Source organism: Gobius niger (genome assembly GCF_951799975.1).
Source record: "Gobius niger genome assembly, chromosome: 1".
In the NCBI taxonomy this organism is placed as follows: Eukaryota; Metazoa; Chordata; class Actinopteri; order Gobiiformes; family Gobiidae; genus Gobius; species Gobius niger.
In genome coordinates, this window is record NC_136852.1 from 61966467 (window position 1) to 61985894 (window position 19428).

Here is a 19428-nt window from a genome sequence, read left to right on the forward strand (position 1 = left end):
ATTGAAGGTTTTCAAACCTAGACCAAGTCATTCAACTATTTCACACTTTCCATCAGCAGAGAGATCTCTTTTCTTTCCCATATTGCTTGAAAATGGTGGTCTGCTTAATAATGTGGAACGTCCTTTTTCAGTAGTTTTTCTCTTAACTGGGCTTAACCTGACTAACTAACTAACTAACTAACTACTCATCCCAGGTCTCTGAGATTGATTTAAAGCCAGACACAATACCATCCATGAGTTTGATTGGAAAACGTTTTTTTTTTTTTGACACTGAAATACAATTTGCACAATAATTTGGAACGCGGTGTATAGTGGACCTTCTCGACTCATGTCGAGTCTGTTGACCTTACATCCCATTATTGTACAACCTTATGATTGCCCGATCAGCTCAGATATTGACGGACATTGTGAGCACTTGTATAGGAGAGCAGGAGGAAAAAGGAAGCCTGGGTGAGGTTGTGGAGGTCACGTCTGTCAGTCTACCACCATAGCAACTGTGGCTATTGCTCATCACCACCGAGTATGGAGTGAATAAAAAAATGTCACTTGTGAAGCTCTTTGGGCGCGTTTTCTTTTCTTTTTTTTTGTGTTGTGAAAAACACAATTCATGTTCCCTTTCCCTCCACAAAGGATTACATAAACATAATTCATGTTAATTGCAGCAGAACCTACAATGATTTCTTCTGTTTGTGGTGCGAGCTAAAGAAAGAGACAGCTCAGGCACAATCCTGAATTTAGAACTAACCACAACGGACTGCGGTATAAACATCAGTTCTAATGAGCTAATTAACCCAATAAGTACAGTGTATGGCACGCTCTGTCTTACAAATCAGTGCCAATGTTGGCCCCTGTTTAGCCTCTCTCAGAAAGATGTGACGTGAGCGTTAAATCCCAGCAGTGATGCAGCCACACACTGAGGCCACACAAACATCTGCTGCCAGCACAGCAATTCTAGGACACCTATTCCACATGGAGTTTCCCCTTCTATTGCCCTTCTCTCAAGTGTACAGCGCATAACACAGCTCAATCTAAAGTAAATGTGCACTATTATTGTGAACTTAACACAAAGCTCCTGGAAAACAAAGTCAATTTGTTTCTGTGAAAAAAAAAAAGGTGCCCTCTTGACATGCATAATTCTCCTTTCAATTCAACATATTAAAATGCAAGAATAAATCTATGACCAATCAATTTTTACACTGTGAAGAAATCTTCCCCATCAATAGTAGCTGTGGTAGGACATGCGTCAGTACCGCGTTGTTTCCAAGTGCCACCATTTGAATCACAGTGAGGTGTTAGCACTGGATATAGTGACCAATTAATCTGAATCGTTTAATCGACATTACTCCCATCAACCTGCTTTAGTTGGAGCAAAACACCCAACACAATTAGACATGCAACAGGAAGAATAGATGGAAGCAATTTAATCCCTGCTGTTTTCTTTTTTCTGTTTTCAATCCTGTCGGCATGGAGAAAAGGCATTTGCTGACGTGTTTCTATTTCAGACTGTGACTTGGGCTGCTTTCCTTTCTGCGAGCTGACAGGCTCAGAAATACACGCACCTATACACACTCAAATGAGGTATAATCACGAGAGGCACTCTTGGTAGGACTATACACAGACAATCCTCACAAACACACACACACTCGTACAGACCAAGTGCTTGTCAGGCCCATGACTCGAGTGCGATGGCTCCTCTTCAGCCCACACACAGCCAAGCAGTGATTACGGCTCTGACACCCAGCTCAAGAGATAATGAGAAGTTCAGGGGGGAGGAGGATGCCCCATACTCCAAACGCAGGCCTCCGAACTATCTGCCCACCACAAGTCCACAAAAATTAGTAGAAAAGCAGAGGACCTAAAAGGTGTCCATGCACAATTGGTTGCATTCATGATGTTATAGAATTTTATCCAGGGCCAGACATTAATTGGCCAATTAGGAAATAATGGTATAGATTCCTCATTGTGGTGCATGCATGGATCTGATCAGATGTACTCCCAAACCTCTGCTGGGAACACCCTATAACACCAAAAGGCAAGGCTAGAGTACTATCCATCATTTTTTGAAAATAATATTTGAACTAGGGATGGGAAGATAACTCTGCAGACATTACAGAAATTATGGAACTGGGTAACGAAATATTCCTCTTCATTGTCTCCTATAAATTGAGTGAGACCTAATAAAGTATATTTAAACAAATTCAACTTAAAACTCATCAAAAGAAAAAAAATACAGTTATTATAAACATATAACGAAAACCAGCTAATCTTTTCATAGCCATAATCGAGAGAAAGTCATTATTGCTGGTTTTATAACATAGCACTATATGGTGGATTTAGCGATCATCTTCTAGCACGATAATCACAATTATTAAAAAATGTGGCAATCCATTAATTGCTGCATTTTTTAATCGCGATTAACAATATTATTGTTTATTGTCCCATCCCTAATCTGAACAAAGGATTGGGGAATAATTCACTGAAGTGTGTATGCAAAAACATACACTTGGAAAACTATGGTATGTATGTGTCAAACACCATACATTCCAGAAAACTGAAACTTACAGCAGGAGGAAAAAGTGAGTACACCGTTTGGAATTTCTTACATTTCTGCCTAAATTGGTCATCAAATGTGGTCTGATCTTTATTAAAGTCACAATAATGAGTAAACAATCTCTGCTTAAACTAATACCACCCAAACATTTACATTTGATCATATTTTTATCTGCCATAACATGAAAAAATTCACAGGAGAGGGAAGAATAAGTAAGTACACCGCCTGAATCTCGCTGAACTGCAGCAGTTTTGTAAAGAGGAATGATCCAAGATTCATCCTGACCGTCTAATCTGCAACTACAAGAAAGCAGTTATTGCTACAAAAGAAGGGCCAGCCAGCTATTTGGTCACTTACTTATTCCACGCTGTTGTGAATGCCTCAGATTTTTCTGCAAAATATCTTGATAAACTTGTGAAATAATATTTCCATTGATGATAGTAAGTTGTCCAGGCCCTGACGCAACAAAGCACATTGTGTGTTCCTCCCAAACTATTCAACTTTGGTTTGGGAAAGAGCACTTGGATGCTCCGGAGCACTACAGGCAAAATAGTATGTAAACTAATGCACCCAAAGTTGAATAGTTTGGGAGGAACACACAGCGTCATGTGTGGAGGACAAATGGAACAGCACACCAACATCAAAACCCTATCCTCACTTTGATGTATGGTGCAGGGAGAATCATGATGTGGGGCTGTTTTGCTGCCTCAGGGCCTGAACAACGTGCTGTCATGAATGGAAAAATGAATTCAGAAGTTGATCAAGATATTCTGGATTAAACACACACGCTAGAGGTCAAGCTAACCTTCGGTGATACCTGAGAGGAGTGGTCAGGACTACAATAATAACGACTTCTTGTTTACAGTTTCACTAACTAAATCAGTGTTTTATCGCTAGGGTGAAACTGAGAGCCTTTATGTGCCATTAGCAAAGCTGATCCTGTAATCTGAGGAGTCCGGTGCAAAGTTGAGACGTATTGTGATATCAGTTCAAGATGAGTCTGAGATTCTGGACAAATATAAATGGTAAAAATGGTGAATGGTCTCAACTTACAGTATAGAGCCTCGCGCCATTACAGCAAGAAACCACTTACCCATTCACACTCTCATTCATACACCAATGTATGCAGACACTGGAGGCAAGGACACATCAACAGTGTGCACCTGCAGGAGCCGGGATTCGAACCCCCCGACCTTCCGATCATGAGACAACCCGCTCTACCAATCTGCGCCCCCAAGATAGCCTCGTTTACCCCTCTCTCCAGAAATAAGTAATCTGGACGACTGAGAACCTACATTAATTCCACTACAGTTCACAAGTGAGTGCTGCACATTTTTCACATTGCTACATAGAGAATGTCATGGGGGAGCAGTCCTCTAAATTGCCTCTAATTCCCCATTACGTTTGCTCAGAAAGTGTACAAAACAATAGCTGAAAAATCAATGGAAGCAGGAAGTACCAAATAACTATTCAATGTCTTCCCTGATGCCAAGATTCATCAGGCTCAAACTGTGAAAGCAGAGAGCATGAGACATTATTTTCACACATGGAGTGGCCAACACGGAGTCCTGATCTTGACCCCATTGAAGCTTTGGGACGTGCTGTTGAAGGCTTTGTGCAGTGAGCCAGCTGTCCCGTCATCACTTATATCTTGGTGAAAGATGAATGTAAAACTGGATGGAAATAAAGCTTGTGACATTGCAGAAGCCCATCGAAACAATACCACAGCGAATGTGTGCCATAATCAAAGCTAAAAGCTGACGACAAAATGTTATGAGTCTGAGTGTGTGATGTTTTTTTTTTTTTTGACCAAGCAGTGAAGTATCTTATGTTTGTAAACATGCTTTCATTTTGCACAGTCAGCCTTATCTTTACTCCACAGGGTGCTCTATTCACTGTTTCATAAGTGTGTAATACATTGAGGGATACTGCTGCCGAAAGGCGTTGACCTCCTGCCTTGCAGTGCAATATGGCAGATGAAAGGAAGCAGATGTAGAAACCCACGAGGCCAAAAAGGTTGCCTCACTGCTGTCCTTCTGGGGGTTAATTTGTTTCACAGCTTTCCATTCGACAAAGCCTTATCTCAGGGAAATAATCAGCACGGCACACATAAGCAGATCGACCATCTACACGATAATTAATACATTCCTTCAGCCCAGTAGTATTTGTCTGCTTGCTTTTCTACTCCACAGCTGAAAAATGGGCATTGAAAATATGCAATTTTGCATCTTAGTTCATTCACATCGTGGATGAATCATTATCTAATTAGTTTCAAACGCTAAATAATGGTGCATTTTGGCTACAGTGACTCTAATAGCTCTGTAGCAAAGGAGACACACACATGTAATGCCCTACAGTATTGTTGTACTCTGTGGAGATACTTAGATTTGTCGTCAAAGCAACAAGCCCTAATTACCCTTTATAATTGAATAGTGATCTCCCAGGATCATGAGGGACCAGGCACACACAGTCCCTGCTTGATAAACGTGCCTGCGACTATCATGTACAGTACTGTTGTGTAATCTGACCTTTGTTTGCCTTAGGTTTCAAGTATCCTCTGTGTAAAGAGTGCAACTCAGCCATAATGTGCCCTACTGAGAAATCGGGGCATTGTTTGAAGGTATACACGACGCAGGAGCAATTTCGTCAACATGTAATGTGTAGACAGAAGGCTCTGCAATCAAATAAAGCATTCAGACAGCAATTTACTGGAGGGAGCACCGGGTACAGGGGCAAAGTGCACAGAAAAAGCCAGTGGTCGAAATACAAAAGCCATCCACAAAAGGTTATCGGCTTCGGGCAGCTGTTAACAACATCCTGGGTGGCAAAGATAACAGGCTTGTCTGGGGAAAAGAAACAACGCATATAGAAATACATATATGTCTCGGGTCATGTTCTCTCATTTGACAATAAAAGCAACTTAGATATAAATCCAAAGCTCTATTGCACTACTTTGTCAAAATGAGACACAAGAGAGAGACAAAATGCGCAACTGAATATAACTGAAGTGAGATTTAAGGCATTGGGGAGACCACAGTGACATCTTCCATTTGTTTTCTGCAGGCCAATATTGGAGCGAATGCTGCTTCTTTTGAGAATTGACTCTCCAGCACCACGGAGAGCTCCCCTGCACAATGGGCTGAAGCGCCACTAATTTGGAACTCATGGGCAATAAACAGCATATGGGAGCCTCCAACCGGCACCGTAATGGAGGTCTTTGGAGAACTGAGCCATCTGAGGGCCACGGGATAGGTTAATTTCAGTGTTGTACAAAACAAAACAACACACACATTAGCAGAGATAGTATGAGCAGCAGACGGCAGTTGTAAATAGGTTCATGGAGGACTTTTTTGCCAGTATTTATTCATTCTCGGGCACAACATTAAAGATGCATCCTATTTTGGAGTACTCCATCACTCCAAGTGCACAGTGATAATTATAACTGCAAAACAAAATTATTCCAAATGGTAAACAAACAGCTTTCTTGCACCCGCACAACCTTGTATTTTAAAGAAGACTTCTGTGACGACAACTCGCTAATGCCATTTGCCAACACAGAGAAAGACACATTTTCCAATAGAGATGTATAGGCAGACACTGAAAAAATAAGCGAATTGCATAACACAGTACAGTGTTTTCCCAAGCTACCTGTCATCATTCTGAAATGACTGATCTCCCAGCAGCAGGTCCCTGAAGCGGTAGCGCGGTGGAAGTGGAGGCACTTCAGTTTCCACGTCTGCCATATGGAGAGCAGAGATGTCCAAGATCACGCCAGAGTTACTGCTGTTGTTCCTCTGCAGACTCTCAGAAGACGTCCTGTGGAGCACAGTGGGACACTGCTACAGTTACTCTTATTTTCACTCAAATTCTGTGTGGTTAAAAAGAATGAGAAGTATACAGGAAATCTTGGGCGCTTGGCAGAATTTTTCAAAGGTTACTTTGCATGATATTTTATATTTGTCTTTAAGGTATGGATACTTTTTTTTTATAGCAATTACTTGATTAGAAAAATAAATCAATTCAACCTCCATTCTCAATCTGGCATAGGTCTATGTGTGTCGCATCTGTGTTTGTGGTTCCATATTGTGTGTCTGTGGGGTTTTGCTATGCCAGTGCATGACACTTGTAGCGGAATAAAGTGCTTCAGGAAATTACCTGTCACCATGGGAACTCGATGACCGCCGCGGAGGGCTCATCACTGCTTCTTGTGGGGGACATGTATGAAAGGATAAAAAGAGCAAGATACAATTCAATTAAGAGCATTAATAACAATGTCTTGATTCCTAATGGCAGTTTCTTCACCACAGTTTAATCATGTTAGCAATGAAATACAGATTAAGCCAATTGCCAAGAAGATCAAACTTTTTGTGAAGCATCTAATCAAGGACTAGCCTTTATTATCATAACATATCTTGACAGGATACGCAGTGCATTTTGTGTTCCATTATCAAAACCATAGGGAAACATGTGGCCACAAAGAGCAGCATATTTGTGCGGTCGGAATAGCAGACTGGTCAGCTTTGAGTGGTACTTAATAGCACCCCCAGACAGTCTCAGCGTCTCAGAGGGACAGAGGGAGACGGTAAATCAGAGAATAATGACAGTGAAATCTCAAGAGCTGTTTTGCAAAAATAACACAGCAGACTCAAAAAAAAGAGTTACTTCATCCACATCCACTACCAGAGTGATACGTTTACCCATGCCCCCTGCAAAAGTAGCATTCATCTGATTGCACACTAAATGGATAAGGCACTGAGGATATGGGCAGTGGAAAGAGAAAACAAAAAGGTAGATACATGTGATCAAACAAATGAGAAAACGTATCCTTGTGATGAAAATATAGCATGTACCCCACACTAACTATTAAAAGAGAGAGACTCATATTGGCTGAGTTTATCTAACTTGAGTTACCTGCAAGTTCTCTATCACCGGAAACAAGGGTTTATTCTCCAGACAGTGTCCACGCTGGACTGTTTTCCATCAGTGCATCCCTCTGCCATCACAAGGGAAGGAAACTCCACTTCCAGATGCAACAACAGTAGTCCACCAGACTTCAGGGATCCAGGCAAGTCAACTGGAGCTCTCTGGTCTGTTAACTACAAGTGACACTGACAGCCGGACACTGTGCACGAGGGTAGCCCCGGCTCGTCACATTGATTGGTTGACACGCCTCCTCTGTTATTATGATCGCACCTGTCGGTTCATCAGTGCGCTGTCTGCTCTCAGGGCACCAGGAGGCGGCTGGGGCTGCTGTCGATAAGAAGCAACTTTGTTTGGATGGACTGTTTCAGACGGAAAGGAGCTTTTATAAACTTCATTTGTTTCGCGCGGCGTCATCCAGAGGTCAGCAGCTCGTCCGGATGTCGTTCAGAAATGTCCCCCACGCCATACTTCCTCCTGGTCTTCCTGCCGCTTCCCGCGCCTGCTGTCCTCTCGCCGCGGAGGATGCGTTAAGTAAGGGCACGGTGTATCACGTGTGAGTTTCTATGTGATTCCCATGCTTTTTTTTTTCTGTCAGCATCAGCATCCTCTCCGCTGCAGAGAGCAGGAGGAGGGAGCTCTTCCACAACCCAGACGCACCTCGGAGTCTCGCCATCTACCGGACAACCTCGCTGTAGCATCCGCGGTAAATGATGCCAGCTCAAGTGGTGTTTGGCGCTGGGCAAACTCTCGGAAGTGCTTTCTATGGACGGTTTATATTACATCCAGTTCATAAAATACAATGGGAAAGTGGTGTCCGGTTTGAACACCCTTTTTACAGGAATAAATAAAAGTAGTAGCCTAAGTAAATAAGTAAATAGCCTAAATAAATACATAAATTACAATAACACAAGAAAACATAATTAATACTAAATATTTTTTTGCAGGGATTGATGACTGGTTCGTGGCTTGGCGTTTGAAAAGATCAAAAACTAGTCAATTAGAATTCAATGTTCAAGTAAAAAAAAAAAATCAACAAACAAAATTATGGTGCCCTCTGAATGAACTCTAATTTATTGCTTTCTAATGAGTTGTTTGTTCTTAAAACCATGAGAAAACTGAGAAAGAGAAGCTTCTTACCTGTGGGAGGTCTTTCCTCTGCGATTTGCCTGGCAAATGTCCCCCTCATATTGAAATAAATATTCATGGTGCATACAGTGCAGCCGGTGGAAGACACTGGTCCGGCGTCTCTAAAGCTGTGTTGCTCTGCGCTGCTTGATGGAGCTCTGCCTCTCCATGTTTCAGCTCATTACTCCTCAGGGGGACGAGCGCTGAGCGTCATCACTTTAAGCCCACACAAGCACTTATATGGTTTCCCATGCGCTGGCAGTCACATCTCACTCATGCGCTGCAGCCATCGCAGTCTGATTTCCCACAGACGACATGATCCAGCTGATTTGGTTATTGTTGCTACCCACACTGTTTGTCTTTTCGAACTGGTAGTGATTTATTTTATTTTTTTCCTGAGGCAAGTGCTATTGCACAGTAACACGACGATACCTGTTGTGACTGAAACCATAATTGTGACTCAAGACAAGACGGAAACTTTCACTTTATTGCATCTTTGTCTTTTCACACATAATCAAAACTTGCTCTGTTTCAAACCAGTGTCCATATTTCTAAAAGCACCTGCACAACATTGACATCCGGCATCCCTTGTCAATACCCTTTTGTAAATATCATCAATTTCCCCTGCCATACATAACACATTCTTACCCATAATATTAATATTGATAAAGGTCCGTACAGTTGTGCAGAAAAGACAGTTCAAACCTCTTTTAGTTTCATATACAGTGCATACAAGAAAAAGTGTCTATTCTAAAACACAGATAAAACCCAACATTAAATTGGTAAAATAGCAGTGTGCATCAGACAAAAGCCACAATCCTAATGGTATTGCTAACCTTCTGCTGCGCTTTAATTGAATGCTGTGATTCGGTGAGAGCGGCTCTGGCTTTGACTAATGCTGAGCCGTGTCTCGTTTCCCTGTGAACTCTCGCATTCAGCCCGTTTTGTTGCCTTGCCTGAACTGAGCTGGTGGCACAATGCATCGAGCGAGGCGTGCATCCATTAGGCTATCTCTGTAACACTTGTGTCCTCTTCATATATTCTCAGCACAGCACAGCCACTCTCCCTCCTGGATGCTTTCTCTTCATGCTTCCAAAGTGTCTAAAAACAGACAAAAAGGAAAAGAAAATGTCAGACAGTGCAGCCGCCTAAAGCCATATATTTTCCAGTATATGGGAGCATTACATGAGCTGAGTGCATGAATCATCAAGTGGTTGCATTTATCAGGCTGCGAGCTACAGACACAGTCTTCATTTTATCACAGTCTCAAGCCTGAATCATTTGGACAGTCTGTGGCAAGTCCTGACATTAATTAATGCAATGTCACTTTTCCTTTTAACGAGAAGGCAATTACTGTAGATGAAAGGAGCCGGCTGTAAGTTAGTCATCAATTCAGACCCATTGGCGGGACAGGTTTCAGCTAACAGACACCTGCAGTACAATTCCTTTAGCCACATTTGACATAATGACTACTTTCATGCAGCAGCATTTCTCCGTCTCAAACCTTATGGCTTTTGATCAAAGTCGAACAATACATACTTTAGTGTTCTCTGGCAAGACTCCTGGCTCACACTGTCGTATAAATGACAACGTTTTGAGCTTGAATGTGGCTCAAAAGATGAAAATGACCGGATGGCTGTAATATGTTGTGGCATTCTTACATGTTCTCACGCACTGTACCGAATAAATAGCGAGATATAAAGTGTAATCCAGTGATATATATATTGATAACTTTTCTTTTTCTGGTTTTGCTACCAGGGTTTCGACACTAACACTAGCCAGTTAGCCGGACAAAGGTAGATTTCTATATTGGCCGATAACCACTCTCCCTACTAGCCACTTTGTGCTGTTTAACCTCAAAACCCCCACCTGAACCGTGCACATTTTCACCAGTTTGGCTTTACCCAAATTTAAAAGCTTCTTGGAAAAGGCATCAAAACAGCAACAAAAAACGAGGATGAAAAACATGATAAAAACACGACTAAAGAGCAATGAAAAAAAGTCACAAAAGAGCGACAAAAACATGACAAAAAAAACTACGAAACATGACAAAAAGCAATAAAAAAGAGACAAAAACACAACAAAAATATGATTAACAAAAGCAGCCACAACGCACCAGAAAAGATAGAATCAGTTATAGGTCTTAGCTTTCAAATGATGTGTTACTCTGGCCTATAAGCTATGAGCTCCAGTCGAGAAGCTTTTAGATTTGGGTAAAGCTGAACTGGAGAAAATGCGCTAGGTTAAGGCGGGGGTTGATAATACCTAGATCTAATTTTGTATTCAATAAGAACATGTTACGTTTATTTATACCATGCTTTTGTTTAAACATATTCATAGGAAAATTGTCAAAACTAATGAAATTGTGGCTAGTAAAAGCATTTTTAAAAGAGTAGCTATAGTGATGAGTGAGCACAAGGTTGTTGTTGTAGTTGTTGTCGTCGTGGTCTAGTACTATCCTTGTGGCTCAATTATTTCTTCAATGACTTATAGGACCTTTCAGTCGAAGACAAAGACATTGGGTACAGTACTGACTTTTAAAGAACAAACCCAGGGCTTAAACTGATCCTTATTAGAGGGAACTCTCCCTGTGTGCCATTTTTGGGATATCAGATCAGTGTACTATCCAAATAGGTAAATTCGGTCAGTACTGTATGTCTGCCTACACATGAGTCCAGTGTTTAAAGGTACATTGTGTTGAGCTCTGGCAAAAATCATTCATTAATCAGCAGGGAAGGCGCGAGGGAACAGCTGTTTGTAGCTCTGAGCTCACGAAGGACTGCGCATCTTTAATGAGCTACTTGTGCAGGTTGAATGCTTTTCTAGGTCTACTTGTATGTTAGTTCAAATGAAAACACATAAGATATTAAAAATGTAAAAGATTTGCTTAAGTTACATGCATGAATGCCAAATGAAATGATTTTTGTTCACACTGTGTGGGTCACAAAGGAGATCGTGTTTGTCTCGGAGCACAAACGGCTCAGTGTGAAGCACATAAACAGACTGTTCCTTTCTCTTTGTAGGTCGACAACATTTCTGCTTTTGCCTTTCGATTTCAGTCAAAGCTAAAGCTATGACTATCTCTTAACACTGTATTGTTCTATAATAAATGTCCTGAGCATTACATAAGCTCTCATTTGAGGTTCTCTTGGGGTGTCCGATGAAATTTAAAACACAGTAAGCCAATGCTAACTACTACATTCCACACACATTTGTTTAACACATTTTAACAAGACTCTCCAGTCTACTGTGATTGACAGGCAGATTTCCATAAGATTCAGTCACATGCTGTGGATCAGGTAGGAATAACCAGAAACCACATGCAAAGCAACTGGGCTTTTTACCTCCACGTGTTGGATTCATGACAGTAGATTTCTATTGTTTTCAGTTCAGTCACATCGTCTGAGCCTCCGACTGCCAGCAACGCACCATTGAACACAACAAGAGACACCTTGAACAAAATTATAAATGAAAAATCTACATTTACAATGATTTATCAACCAGAGATGCACATCATGTTCTATTTCTGTGATTGGGGGGGCGATGGTGGCACGGTTGGTTGAGTGGATCGTATGTTGATCGGAAGGTTGCAGGTTCGAGTCCCAGCTCCCGCAAATGCACACTGTTGTTGTGTTATTTTATTTTATTTTATTGACCTTTATTTAAAGGGGCTTAATGCAAGTTAGTCATTTTATACTCATTACTGCCACCTCAGGGCATGTGTAACTGCAGCTTCTATATTAATGACGGCACTTTGAACCGAATTAACACTTTTTTAAGTGACAGTGCAGGATTTTAGAGGCAGTTGTGGTGAACAGGTCTGAGCTCATTCTACACATTGGGACATTGTTGGAACATGTAGAGGGATGAAAATACTTAGTTTTAACATTTTTAAACTCTGTATAGTCCCTTTAACCAGGATAGTCCCACTGAGATTAAGAATCTCTTTTTCAGGGGAGTCCTGGCCCCACAGGGGAATCTATTATACATGTTTTTAGTGGTAGGGGAGTACCCGGAGGAAACCTACACAGACACAGGGAGAACATGCAAACTCCACACAGAAAGGCCCCGTCCAGGTGGGAATCGAACCCGGGACCTTCTTGCTTTGAGGCGTGAGCCCTAGCCGCTACGCCACCATGCCGCCGGTGAAGATTATACATTTTAGGTGTGTGCCCCATTTCTGTGAATCTGAACAAAAATGACCATGTTATTATGCTTTAATGTACCAAGATAGTTCCATCCTCTTTCCGTACTATTGAGCCTTAAAGTGACAGAGAGATCAAGTATATTATCTGACAATAAATGATGCACCAGTTTGATTAGTTTTAATTATTTGTTTATGTTTTCAATCAATACGGAAAAAAATGTAGTGTCAAGCCATTGGTTTACTGTACATTACTAATCATTAACCTCTCAACCAGCATGTGAACTGAGCAAATTTTCTCCAGTTCGACTTTACCCAAATCCAAAAACGGCAAAAAAGCAATAAAACAAGACAAAAATGTGACAAACACATGACAAAACATTGTTTGTAGGTCTTAGCTTTCAAATGAGGCATTACTCTTTACCCAAAACTCTTAGATTTGGGTAAAGGCGAACTGGAGAAAATGCGCTTGGTTAAGGCGGGGGTTAAGAGGTTCAATGTAGTGACCAATTTGTAGAAGGTAAATGGTCAATGGACTCAACTTATATAGCGCTTTTCTACCTTTATCAGGCCCAAGGAGCTTTACAGTAAGGAATCAGCCACCCATTCACTCTTTCATTCATACACTTCTTTTTTGTGCTATTTTTGTCACGTTTTAGTTGTGATTTATCACGTTTTTGACGCTTTTGACGAACTGGAGAAAATTTGCTCGGTTCAGGCGCTGGTTGAGAGGTTTATGATTAGCAGTTTACAGTAAACCAACGGCTTGACACAAAATCTTTTCCGTATTGATTGAAAACATAAAAAAAATAAAATAAAACTAATTAAACTGATGCATCATTTATTATCAGATAATACACTTGATTTCTCTCTGTCACTTTAAGGCTCAACAGTATGGAACTATCTTGGTACATTTAAGCATAATAACATGGTCATTTTAGTTCGTATTCACAGAAATGGGGCACACAGCTAAAATGTATAATCTTAACCCAGCAAAAAAAAATCCTGTAAATTATCAGGAAAGAACTATAGCCTGCAAACATATATGGTTTCTCATTATTGGCAGGTGTGAGTTCATTTTCATTCTATTACATGTTATTACTATACGTAAAAGAGCCCTTCCCTCTTCCATACACCATGACTATGCAGTTTGTGTTGATCAATAGTGATTACAGCTGCCCGTGACGGTGATTCATAAATGAACTGATCAATCCTGGACGCCCTCACTTTCCCCGGTCTTACATTGTTCCTCTTGCTCCTCAGGCGTTTGACAGGGGTCCACCTGGAGGAGTCCGGGTCGAACCGCTCAGCAGCGCTCAGGTTCAGGCGGAGCTCGTCTCTGCCCCCCGCCACATAAATGTGTCCCAGATACACCGTGCAGCCTGCATTCTCCCTGGGACACAGCATGTGCAGGCGCAGACCGACCAGGTACCATCCACCGGGCTGTAGCACTCCACTGGGAAACATTTAAAGGGCGCGCATGTCAGATCAGCTTAAACATCCTACAATATATAGCTGCAGCTCGCATGAATGAGTAAAGTATTATATAAGTGAGTGGGTGCAGTGTTATAAATCCAAAAATCAAACCCAGCGCTGCAAGCTAAAGTAGCATAAACATTTTTTTTTTTTTAATAATCTTTGTTATTTCCAACATCTGAGAAAAGACCCAAAAAAGGTTATGGGAATTTTCCTGGCATGCATTTCTCATAGACTGAAATAGTCGCTAACAAATGTCACCATAACATAACCCCAGTTTATTTTTGCCACGCTCATGACGGTAAGTATGTGTGCGCAAGCATGTCCCATAAATCTAACATTTGACCGTGGGGATTAAAGTGAAGTGGATGAGACGTAGAACTGGGCAAACAGGGCAAGTTTAGTACACAACAGGCAGAGGGGAAATAGCTTTAGCTGGAAAAAATGCCATCTTATCTTAGAAAAATGGCTTGAGATTAGACTTATAATACTGATTTTGAGTAGGCTTGGACTTGTCTTGAAATAAGATTGCCAATGGAACAAGCCATTAATTTTCTTTAATGGACTATACAGAGTTTAAAAATGTTAAACTTATGTATTTTCCTCCACCTACATGTTCCAGCAATGTCCTAAGGTGTAAAATGAGCCCAGGCCTATTCACCACAACTGACTCTAAAATCCTGCACTGTCACTTAAAAAAGTTGTTACTTCGGGTCCGAATGCCTTCATGCACGAGCTTAATATAGAAGCTGCAGTTACACGTATGACCTGAGGTGGCAGCAGTGAGTATAAAATGGTCAACTTTCATCTAGTCCCTTTAAAACAAGACAAATTTTTTTTGAAATGAGACAAAAAAGTCAGCATTAAAAGTCTTATTTCAAGCACTTTTAAGTCATTTTTGTCTAAGATAAGATTCCTTTTTTTCCAGTTCTGCCGGTTGTTTACTAAACTTGCTCTAAACTAAAAGCTCATGTCTCAAAATGATGTAACATAGTGTCAAATGTAAATAAAATGTATTTCTTTTTTAAAGCCACACTGCGTAACATTTTACTCAATAAAAAATATTGAAATACAAGCATTTATTTTATGTGAGATATTTTCAGAATTGAAAAAATACCTCATAAAGGTACAAACAAATGTAAGCATTTGCTGTGAGCGGCTCAGCTCTCCTCAGACATGACTGTAACTTCACTGGGAGTGGGTGCACCTCCAGCTCGTTTCCTTGGAGATGTGACTAAAGTCAGCAGAATTAGAGTTTTATATTGGTTTGGTTCTCATGCTAATCAATTCTTTGATTACCCACTGCATTTTCTGTGTTGAGCTGGTCATTCGGAGCATGTTTTGTACTGATTGAACAGCATAGTCCAAAAAATTACACAGTGTAGTGCATTATTATGTCAAATGAGTAGTCAAATGGGTTATAGGATTTATAGTAATATAACGTACACTGCTCGAAAATATAAAGGAAACAGTTGAACTCCAAGTGTTCCCTTTATTTTATATGTAAATAAAGGGAACACTTGGAGTTATATTGTGTTGTTCAAGTCTTCCCTTTTGTGTGAGTAGTTTACAGTAATTTAAATAGCTTTTAACACATTGGATTTTGAGTTTAGAAAGAGTCCTGGTAACCAACCAGACAGACCTTAATCTGCACATTCACCTGAATTAAGTGTCACATCACCATCATTTCCGCCCATCACATACAGTTTGCCATCGAGCACTGCGGCCACTGCTCTGGCACGTCTGGTCAGCATTGCCACTTGCTTGCTCCACATGTTCATTTTCGGATCATATCTAAACAGCACAAAACGGCTCTATCAATAGGATGCCATTTTGTCGTTCAGAAATAATTCACAGTCCAAAGCAAAGCCTGTCACGCTGCGAGCCCCTCCACCGTACCTCTCCACGGTATTTATAGCGGTGATGCCATCGTGCCCTCCAATGGCGTACAGGTATCCGTCCATCTCCACCAGACACACTCCACTGCGGGGGCTGCTCAAGGGTGCTACATCTGTGCTCCAGCTGTCTGAGTCCGGACTGTACCTGTCAGGAAACAATCCCAACCGCGCGGGCGTCAAAGTGATGCTAAGGTAATGTCAACTGCCAAAAAAGACACATCAAGTGAACGCAAGCGCTCATACATAAGAACACATCACTTTTTGACTGGGACGTCTAGGTATTTTTATTTATCTTTTAATTTATGTCCATCCATTCTCCCCATGTCTGCGTTGGCCAACATTATATATACAGTATTAGGACTAGGATTGGGAACCTCTGGGCACCTCACAATTCGATACAATACTCGACAAATGGCTATCTCACGATACACCGATACTGTGATAATCGATATATTGCATAAAAATAACCTACGATACATCACGATTAAAAAAAAACATGCTGCTTTTAATCTTAATTTTAACATACTACATATTATTCGTCATTTACATTTCTTTTCATGTGCTTTCATGTACCCATTTTTTCTGTGTCTATAAATGATCCTTGACTTACAGACTGAAATTGGGTCTATAGATCTGTCAGTGACTTCATTTATATTTAAATAAAGAAGAAACCACAGTCCTGTATAAATCAACCCCAAATTAATCTTATGTATACATATAAAAGCTATCATTAAAAGTAAATTATTTGTGTGACAGTGTTTGGTCCAAGTGCTTAAAACTGCTGTCCTGACTGAATTCTTGATCATTGTTGGCCTCTATTGACTGTGAAAACAGTGGAGCACTGGCGCCTCATTAATATGCATGACGTCACTCATTAATATGCATGATTCAATCAAAAGTCAAAATCGATATTGTTCCACAAAATATCGCAATATATTGGAAAATCGATATATTGTCACACTTCTAATTAGGACTGCACAATATATCGCTAAAAATATCATTAGGTGACGCAATTTCCATATTGCAAGAAGCCACAATATATCACAACATCACTAAAGTCTTCATCTGATTGAGATTAACACTTTTTTTGCAAACTCAGCCAAAAACAAATATTGCATTGAACTTATAAATGTGTGAAAGTTCAATTTTAATCTTGTTTTCGTCCTGAGGTAGTTTTTTTTTAAGTCTTCCGGCTGAAAAACGAGTTACTTGCAATTTGTGTTGAATTGGAATGGAATATGTCGTGTTGAAATGGTTTAGTAACACATCGAAGTAATATCGTTATAGCGAGATTTCACAGCCAAATCGCATATCGCAAGTTACTGCAATATCGTTCAGCCCTAATGTATATGGCTTTTGGCTTTCCAGACACCACCAGAACTGGACCAAGACCAAACCAGCTCCAAACCATGACTGAAATAAGACCAAACAACACAAAACTGTGTGTTAACCAGGTCTCAGGGACAAACGTAAAAGCAGCACTAAGCAATAGGGCTGTCACGATGATTACTATAGCGACTTATTTTTCAATAAATAACAAATAAACATTTATTCACATTTTCTCCCTATTTTCTGGGGGTGTTATTGCAGCTTGTGTGGCATTTTAGGATATGATTATGCACTATTAGAACAGGTTTAGTGTCATTTTTATGTTTTAGAGTTGACAGTATTTAGTATCTTTATGGTGAGTAATATCGTTTATCACTATATTTTCCTGCTTCGATATATCGAACTTCAAATCTGCTGTCGTGGCAGGCCTACTATGTAAACTGTATCTTAAAATAATACACTAGAGCTGAGAAGATTCAGAGCACAGTACGAGCCCACCCTCCAACACCAGTTCCCACATCACAGTTTGAAAATCTCTGTCGATCCTTTTAACCTCTGTTTGACATTTGTCATTAAAACATTAGCAGCTAAATCATTATTGTGTCATCTTTTGCATCATATACTCTCCAAGTCTCCAAGAATTTAACCAGTTCTGAATGATTGCGTGCACCGGTGACCAAAATAAGGGCCAGTTGCTTGAGAGCATTTCAGGACTAATGGTCTGGACTGGGTCTATCCCCACATGGTCAGCTGGCAGGCATTCAGTTTGGGATGGGATAGCTGTCTGTGGGAATTGGGCACAGAGCCAGATGGCCAAGTTCACGTCTACTACACATCTCAGGACAGGAAGTTTGTTCTCCCACAGCATAAACAGCAGCCATTATGAGTATAGGGAAAAGGTAAACATGAAGAAAATGTCATAGTATATTATACAGATGGTTAGATATCATGTGGTTCGCTTCGGTACTGTTTTATACTGACACCTACTGTTGAGTTTAGCACAGACAAGTTGGCACAGAAAATAATAATAAAATACTCTTTTGGACTGATAACATGTTCGTCCTCCTGCCTACTTTCCCATATAGGCTCTCAGAGTCACTTCAAAGACATCACGCTGCTCACTTAAAAATGTGCATATTGCAATTAGCATTATGTTTGCATCACTTTCCTCTCCGCAGACCAACCCCTGAAGATTTGTCTGAGTCAGTCAGCTGTGACTATTTCAAACCACCATCCTAGCAGAGATGTGTGCACGCACCCAAACACAAAATAATTAGATGCCTATTCCTAAGCTCATGAGCTCACATGAGTTGAAATCCACTCAAACTGAAATTAAACATAATAATTGTTTCCTTTTATGGATTTAGCTGCACTTGGCATCCAAATCGGGATGTGACAAATGGAAGTATTAATTATTCCCTGGAGACAACTCGGGCTTCTTATTGAGCTCAGTAATTCTTTAATCGAGGAATGTTATTATGGAGTGGTAACATGACTCACCTCTCCACAGTGCTGTAGCAGCGGACATGGTCCTCCCCGCCCGCTGTGTAGATTTGGCCCCCAAGCGTTCCCACTGCCATGCCGCTGCGGCGCGTCACCATCCGAGCAGCACCTCTCCATTCATTGTACTCAGTGCAGAACTGTTCGACCGGGCAGGACGGGTCTTCTTTGCTCCAACCACCCACTGTCAACACAAGCCTGCTTATTCTCTGTACATAGCAGCAATCTTTGTTTTTTGTTCAACTATAAGTGGGTTTGGAATAAAACACTTAATAGCACTGAAACACTGAATCTGATAGATAATGAGATAAGACCAAAGCTACAAGATGCAGCATCTATAGTATTTATTGTTTTTTATTACATTTTATTTTACCATTACTGCATATAAAGAGAATTCATGCGTGAATGGCAGATGCAAAGTTCATTTTCCCATTCAGGTGGGACCAATGTCATGACTGTGTGTCCTTGAGTTCTTCTTGTTA

At 40.7% G+C, this 19428-nt stretch overlaps 2 protein-coding genes across 10 annotated transcripts in view; both read right to left on the reverse strand.

Annotated features, from left to right (window-relative positions):
• Positions 1–8750, reverse strand: part of kcnt1b (potassium sodium-activated channel subfamily T member 1b) — a 51980-nt gene extending 43230 nt beyond the window's left edge. For 4 of the 9 annotated variants that reach the window (XM_079577463.1, XM_079577464.1, XM_079577460.1 and 1 more), the window contains exons 1-3: positions 8612–8750; positions 6707–6755; positions 6200–6367 (exon numbers count right to left, since the gene is read on the reverse strand). In XM_079577463.1, the coding sequence (XP_079433589.1) occupies positions 6200–6367; positions 6707–6755; positions 8612–8678 (284 nt within the window). In that variant the 5' untranslated portion in view covers positions 8679–8750. The remainder of the gene's footprint in view (positions 1–6199; positions 6368–6706; positions 6756–8611) is intronic. The other 5 variants (XM_079577456.1, XM_079577461.1, XM_079577458.1 and 2 more) reach the window with 2 other exon arrangements.
• Positions 8751–9092: 342 nt separating this feature from the next.
• On the reverse strand, positions 9093–19063 carry LOC306973666 (uncharacterized protein). Its single transcript, XM_079570655.1, has 6 exons — positions 18947–19063; positions 16119–16262; positions 15880–16013; positions 13986–14199; positions 11944–12050; positions 9093–9700 (listed from the first exon to the last, which is right to left on the reverse strand). The coding sequence occupies exons 1-4, from the start codon at positions 19045–19047 to the stop codon at positions 14066–14068; spliced, it is 513 nt and encodes a 170-aa protein (XP_079426781.1). The 5' UTR covers positions 19048–19063; the 3' UTR covers positions 9093–9700; positions 11944–12050; positions 13986–14065.
• Positions 19064–19428: the final 365 nt, after the last annotated feature.